The sequence below is a fragment of the Zerene cesonia genome, chromosome 11 (genome assembly GCF_012273895.1).
Source record: "Zerene cesonia ecotype Mississippi chromosome 11, Zerene_cesonia_1.1, whole genome shotgun sequence".
NCBI classification, from domain to species: domain Eukaryota; kingdom Metazoa; phylum Arthropoda; class Insecta; order Lepidoptera; family Pieridae; genus Zerene; species Zerene cesonia.
Window position 1 is genome coordinate 3462895 of NC_052112.1, and position 5800 is coordinate 3468694.

At 30.1% G+C, this 5800-nt stretch overlaps 3 protein-coding genes across 3 annotated transcripts in view; 2 read left to right on the top strand and 1 right to left on the bottom strand.

Moving 5' to 3' along the window:
- The window catches only part of LOC119830518 (argininosuccinate synthase), a 3546-nt gene extending 2103 nt beyond the window's left edge, over window positions 1-1443 (top strand). Inside the window, exons 7-10 of the mRNA XM_038353568.1 lie at window positions 250-401; window positions 705-796; window positions 872-1020; window positions 1274-1443. Of these exons, the coding sequence (XP_038209496.1) occupies window positions 250-401; window positions 705-796; window positions 872-1020; window positions 1274-1437 (557 nt within the window). The 3' untranslated portion in view covers window positions 1438-1443. The remainder of the gene's footprint in view (window positions 1-249; window positions 402-704; window positions 797-871; window positions 1021-1273) is intronic.
- Window positions 1444-2969: 1526 nt separating this feature from the next.
- Window positions 2970-3852, top strand: LOC119830127 (mediator of RNA polymerase II transcription subunit 22). The gene is made up of 3 exons (XM_038352995.1): window positions 2970-3231; window positions 3314-3415; window positions 3617-3852. The coding sequence occupies exons 1-3, from the start codon at window positions 3135-3137 to the stop codon at window positions 3832-3834; spliced, it is 417 nt and encodes a 138-aa protein (XP_038208923.1). The 5' UTR covers window positions 2970-3134; the 3' UTR covers window positions 3835-3852.
- Window positions 3853-4923: 1071 nt separating this feature from the next.
- Window positions 4924-5794, bottom strand: LOC119830387 (NADH dehydrogenase [ubiquinone] 1 beta subcomplex subunit 8, mitochondrial). Its single transcript, XM_038353386.1, has 3 exons — window positions 5700-5794; window positions 5402-5619; window positions 4924-5176 (listed from the first exon to the last, which is right to left on the bottom strand). Exons 1-3 carry the CDS (start codon window positions 5785-5787, stop codon window positions 4964-4966), a joined length of 519 nt encoding a protein of 172 aa, XP_038209314.1. The 5' UTR covers window positions 5788-5794; the 3' UTR covers window positions 4924-4963.
- Window positions 5795-5800: the final 6 nt, after the last annotated feature.

Consider the following 5800-nt stretch of genomic DNA (forward strand, 5'->3'; position numbering starts at 1 on the left):
AATAAAAATGCTATAAATATAGATTCTCCGCTTTGTTTGATTTTTGTTTTTTTGTAGTTTGCAATTAGTTTCGTTTATTTGTAGTAAGTAATCGTTAGAAGTTTTGAAACGATACATAAAAAATATTATTTCTCCGGTGAAACTTATGTACGCGAGTCACTACGACCAAATTAGAGCGCCAATATACAATTGAAGCTAGAACCATTTGCACGGTATAAAAATAATATCGTCGCTTATATTTCATTCTAGGTTTACCCGTATCTATCACCATTCCAAGTGGACAAGAGAAGGCTCTATTAATTAAAGATGACCTTAAAATTGTTGAAACTTTGAACAAATTGGGCGGTCAACATGGAGTAGGACGTATAGACATTGTAGAAAACAGATTTCTGGGACTTAAGGTAATCAAATTGGTTATGGTATTGTATGTGTAGAATTGTACTATGCACTATTAAGATCTGTAAATGTCTAGAAAATTAACTAATAAATTTAGCAAAATTATTGTTTTCTTAGAAAAACATTAATTCATTGCGTTCTATTCATTTCAATATTTCATTAATTATTTCGTAATAATATAAATTCGATATTAATGTTTAGACGACCAACAGCTTTCTATATAATAATCGATAACATCTCCATAAACAGAGATTTTATTAAATTATAATAAAATAGATAAAATGTTTGTACAAGTTTTCTTCTTACAGTCTAGGGGCCTTTATGAAACACCAGCTGGAACAATTTTGCATGCGGCACACCTAGATTTAGAAGCTTTTGCTCTGGATAAGGAAGTGCTAAGGTTATATCTAAGTTCAATAAATTTAGTCACCTATTTTTCACCCAGACGTTTTAATATATTTATTTTACATTGCAGGCTTAAGAAATACCTTCAAGATAGAATGTCCGATTTTGTGTACAATGGCTTTTGGTTTTCTCCAGAGGCCACTTATACCAAAAAGTGCTTAGAGATGTCTCAGGAATTAGTAAATGGAACTGTCACAATCCAAATTTTTAAAGGAAATTGTAAGCAACATTTGACTAACAAGTACCTTTGTATTATATTAATTTTCGCATTCTTTTCCATTTGTATTTAATGAGAATTAGGAAATGTAATGTATATCATAAATAAGAGTCGAACATTTTTTGATATGAGCTGGATGATACATGTATGTGATTTCAATGAAAGGGTGTGTATGTATGTGTGTGTGTGTGTCTGGTAAGATACCGTACTTAGTGGGAGTGCAACATTATTGCTTATTATCGTCTTTTATTTTAGTAACAATATTAGCAAGAAAAAGTCCTACAAGCTTATACAACAAGGATCTTGTGTCGATGGATATCGCCGGAGGGTTCTCTCCTGAGGATAGCTCAGGATTTATCAACATTAATGCAATACGTTTAAAGGAATACGCTCGATTTTTAAAAAATATTAAAAATTAAATAAATATATTATTAATGTATTTTTCTTACTCGCTTATCTAATAATAACTTATGTGTATACATATTTTAATATTATGTTAATTATAATACTAGGCTACCACTACAGATTGACGGACTTTAAGAGGTCGCATAGAGATGCAAGTACAAGTTTTCTGAAGCACTCCCAGGTATTTTTAACTTGTGTTCTTGAACTCCATATGTAGCATACAGGTATACATGAAACAATGTCCGATATTCTACTACTATTAGGAATATGAACTTTCCATTATTATTTCATGTTTCTTTCAAAGAAATAAATTTCAATATTATTTTCATTAGACTTACCTACTGATTTTCTGCTACAAATTAACATATTATATGTGATGTAACTAAAATAACTTAAAGTACCGATGGTTTACCACTAGATTCTAAAATGGGACCAAATCGCAAAAATTTCTTATTAAACAGAAAGAAACACTCGGTCAATCGGTTCAAAACCAAAAAAACTCCATTGAGAACCTCCTTAATTTTTGAGAACGTCGGTTAAAAAATACAGATCTAATCTACATGATGAAATTTTTTAAAAATCAATTTAATTTGGTATACATATAGATGTGGGAATACAACGGAAATTACTGAAAAGTGCAACTTCTATAGTATATATAAGTATTTTAAATTTTAATGGGGAATATGCATGTAATTCGAATAAAGGTCACTTTCTTTTTATAAAGTTAGTGAACATTTTTGATTTACAAAATGGCAAAATAGATTAAATTGAGTACCCTAAGAATTTACACATATTCTTAAGGTTAACATAAAAGTCTAAATTGGCAACACTGACGCCGACGTAATCTCTGTCATACTTCTTGGTACGTGATTACCTATGACCGGTTATGACATCATAGTTCATGTGCGTTTATGTGGCGTTTTCGTACATTTGCCCAGACATATTTACGTGATCTTGATTACGAAGTAACAAAGTTTTATAAAAAAAGTGTGGTTTTATTTATTGAACATTGGTAATATATATATATATGGTATTGGAACATATTACACTTTTTTTATTGAACTGTCTTCTTCAAATTTTAAAATTATAAATAATAGTATATTACTGCGACGCTCCGTCTCCGCCCAGAGCAGCCATATATTGTAATTGAAATAATAGAAAACTATCCTATCTTTTAAGTTGGGTTAAACTGCACGTCATGTTATGCAATTTTGATTAAGGGTCAATTGAAGACACACAATGCAAGTGGTCACACGTAATTTATTTTATTAATTTAACGACTGCGCTAAAGGAAATTTATAAATTAATTTCTAAATTTGCTTATAAATTTATGGAAGTGTTATAAGTGTATAAATAAATTAATCAATCGCGGGAAAGATCCGTAATTTGCTTGAATTCGTTCACAAAAATCACACGTAAAATAAAATATCAAATAAATCTTATTCATGGTAAGGTATAGTTTTCTCGGTTACATCTTCTGCGTTTCAAGTGTCAAAACCAGTGAATGCCACCGGAGTAAATAATTTTTTATTTTTAATCTGTGGTCACTGTCTATAACCTATGCGAGATTTGACTTTTGAATTTGATATTGTTAGAGTTAGGAATTGTTGTTATTGTTGTATGAATACTATTGTGTATATTTAAAATTTAAACAAAAAGTAATTAATCTTAAGTACTACATTCATTCATTAAATCTATCCAAAGAATAAAAATGCATCGCAATTTACCACAGAACAAGGAAGCTTTACTAAAATCATATACTACTCGGTTGAAAGAAGATGTTAAAAGTATGCTCGAAAATTTCGAAGGTACGTTCAAGTAATACAGTAATTAAATAGAATGTAAAGTTCTAATGGTTTGATAATTTACAAACTTAGTATTATTTTTCAGAAATAATTAAACTCGCAAAGGGTGATAATGAGTCCCAACTAAATAGAATGACACAAATTGAACAAGATACATTTGAAATGCAAGTGAGAGCTGCAAATATTGGTATGGTATTTTTAGTATTTAAAATGTAAATCATTTTTTGGGCTCCTGTTTTATTACTTGTTCCTCTGAAGACTAAAGTTGACTACCACCATTATAAAGCAGCCCATGTAGCACTTTACTTCTAATCTATTTCTAAACTAATAAGTGCATTTATTTAATAGATTTATTTTTACCATATCTAGGTATTTTATTATGTTTCAGTGCGAGCCGGAGAATCGCTTATGAAACTGGTGTCAGATATTAAACAGTATCTAATTTTAAATGATTTTCCATCTGTGAATGAAGCAATTACCCAAAATTCAAAACTGTTTAGAACAAAGCAACAGGAATGTGATCAGAAACTCATGTCATTAAGAGATGATATAGCTGCAGACTTATATGACTTAGAAGATGAATACTTTACTAGTATATATAAGTAAATAATATTACAATTAAAATATTTTGTATTTATTAGAATAATTGTATAAAAGGTATTTTTAGGATGATAAATGTTTTCATATAAGTTAGTTACGTTTTTTCTCTTACCATCAAAATAAGATTGAAATCAATCTTAAATCATCAAACTTCATCGTCCAGTTATTAAAATTCATGTAAATTTGGAGATGTAAAGTTATGTGACATCTGATGTCTTTTATCATATTTGATTAACTGGTGTTATGAAGCTCTTTTTCAATTTCCAAAAAAGAAGCATAACACAGTACACTTTCATTTATGTAAAATGTTTTAGAGGCAATTTTGCAAAAAAATTACAGATAAACCAAATTGCTCTATATTTTCATGTGAAGCAATTGAATAGCTTTATTTTCAACTAGCAGTTCGCCCTGGCCTCGCTCTTGGTACATATAGCCTATAGCCTTCCTCAATAAATGTGCTATCTAACACTGAAAGAATTTTTCAAATCAGACCTGTAATTCCTGAGATTAGTGCGTTCAAACAAACAAACAACATTTTTCAGCTTTATAATATTAGTATAGATTAGAATGATAAAACAAGTTATTTACAATTTATGGATCAGTTTACTAGAAATAGCCAATATAATATAATTCATAACATATTCCTTACTAATTATGTACGATCAGTGGTAGCTAAGCAGTAAGGACTTAGAATCGATACCATTGGTTTGAGACCAAGTCATGAGTGCAGAAAGTAAATAGATTTTTCAATACATCTGCACATGTGGATAATATCATAACTGCCTGAAACGGTGAAAGAAAATATTGTGAAAAAACATATGTCCAAAAGTTATTACATTGATGACATATCTGCCAATCCGCATTTGACCAGCATGGTGGATTATGGCTTGAACCTTCATAGAAGACCTGAGACCTAGAAGTGTGAACATATATAGGCTGATGATGATGATGATAAATTGTGTATATGTGTGTTACAAAAAACATACATTATAGATACATACAAAAAACAAAAATGTTTAATGATACAAAATTATTCTGTATTTAGTTTATTGAAGGACACTAAAAACGGAACTGTTTTATTTCAACAAAAATTTCTTTTTACTAATAAACAATAGTTAACTATCCCATTTCCAATTTACTTTGTACTGAACATGTAATGCGGGCCATCCCTGGGATATTGCTTCTCAGTGACTGGTCTGCCAAATTTAAAGTCTTCCAAGTAGAAGAAGAGGGCAAAGAATCCAGTCATGCAACCCAAAAACCAACACCACTGCTCCCATACAGGAATCCTTGGTTTCATACTTATGTCATAGCGATCTTCACCAAATATTTCTGCTCTAGCATGAAACTGAAATATTAAATTTAAAATTAAAAAAGATAAATTTGTATTATATTATATGTTCAAAGGAAAAAATATTATATTATTTGTAGTATATAATACAAATTATGTGCTTAGTTAAATTACTAAAATGTTACCATTGTATACTGTATAGGGAATAAGATAATATTGTATCTACTACACGTCTATTTTGCACAGCATCTTACGCTAATATATAAAATAAATAATACATACGGGCTCGTTAAAATTCCTTTTTAGATCTGGTAAATCATATGGGTAATGGGGATCTTTCGAATCCGCACCGATGTCGGGAAGTTTAGGATAGTCTCCATATCCCATTTCTTCCGGGTAAGGTTGGTATTCCTCAGGTGTTAATCCATACTTTTTTGCGGCTGCTTCCCTTTCTGCCTGGGACTTGGGAAATGGGCCAGGCTTGTATTGATAATTCCAATCTAAAATTGTTACGTCATAACAGTAAAACAACAAATACAAATTTTAAAAGAAAAAAAAATTAAGGCAAGCGAATTCTTACGATTTCGAGTAGCATTGCAGAATATCCCGACTGATTTACGGACTACATTTGGTTTAAGCAAAAATGCTTTTTTAATTATAGAAGCCATCGAGTTTTTTTTT

Excerpts from the sequence above, each read along its gene's own strand:
- LOC119830127 (XM_038352995.1), top strand. The coding sequence starts at position 3,135 with ATGCATCGCAATTTACCACAGAACAAGGAAGCTTTACTAAAATCATAT. Across the intron at positions 3,232-3,313 it reads TATGCTCGAAAATTTCGAAG|AAATAATTAAACTCGCAAAG; the intron begins GTACGTTCAAGT and ends ATTATTTTTCAG. Across the intron at positions 3,416-3,616 it reads AGTGAGAGCTGCAAATATTG|TGCGAGCCGGAGAATCGCTT; the intron begins GTATGGTATTTT and ends ATTATGTTTCAG.
- LOC119830387 (XM_038353386.1), bottom strand. The coding sequence starts at position 5,787 with ATGGCTTCTATAATTAAAAAAGCATTTTTGCTTAAACCAAATGTAGTC. Across the intron at positions 5,620-5,699 it reads CTGCAATGCTACTCGAAATC|ATTGGAATTATCAATACAAG; the intron begins GTAAGAATTCGC and ends TAACAATTTTAG. Across the intron at positions 5,177-5,401 it reads AAAGGAATTTTAACGAGCCC|TTTCATGCTAGAGCAGAAAT; the intron begins GTATGTATTATT and ends TTAATATTTCAG.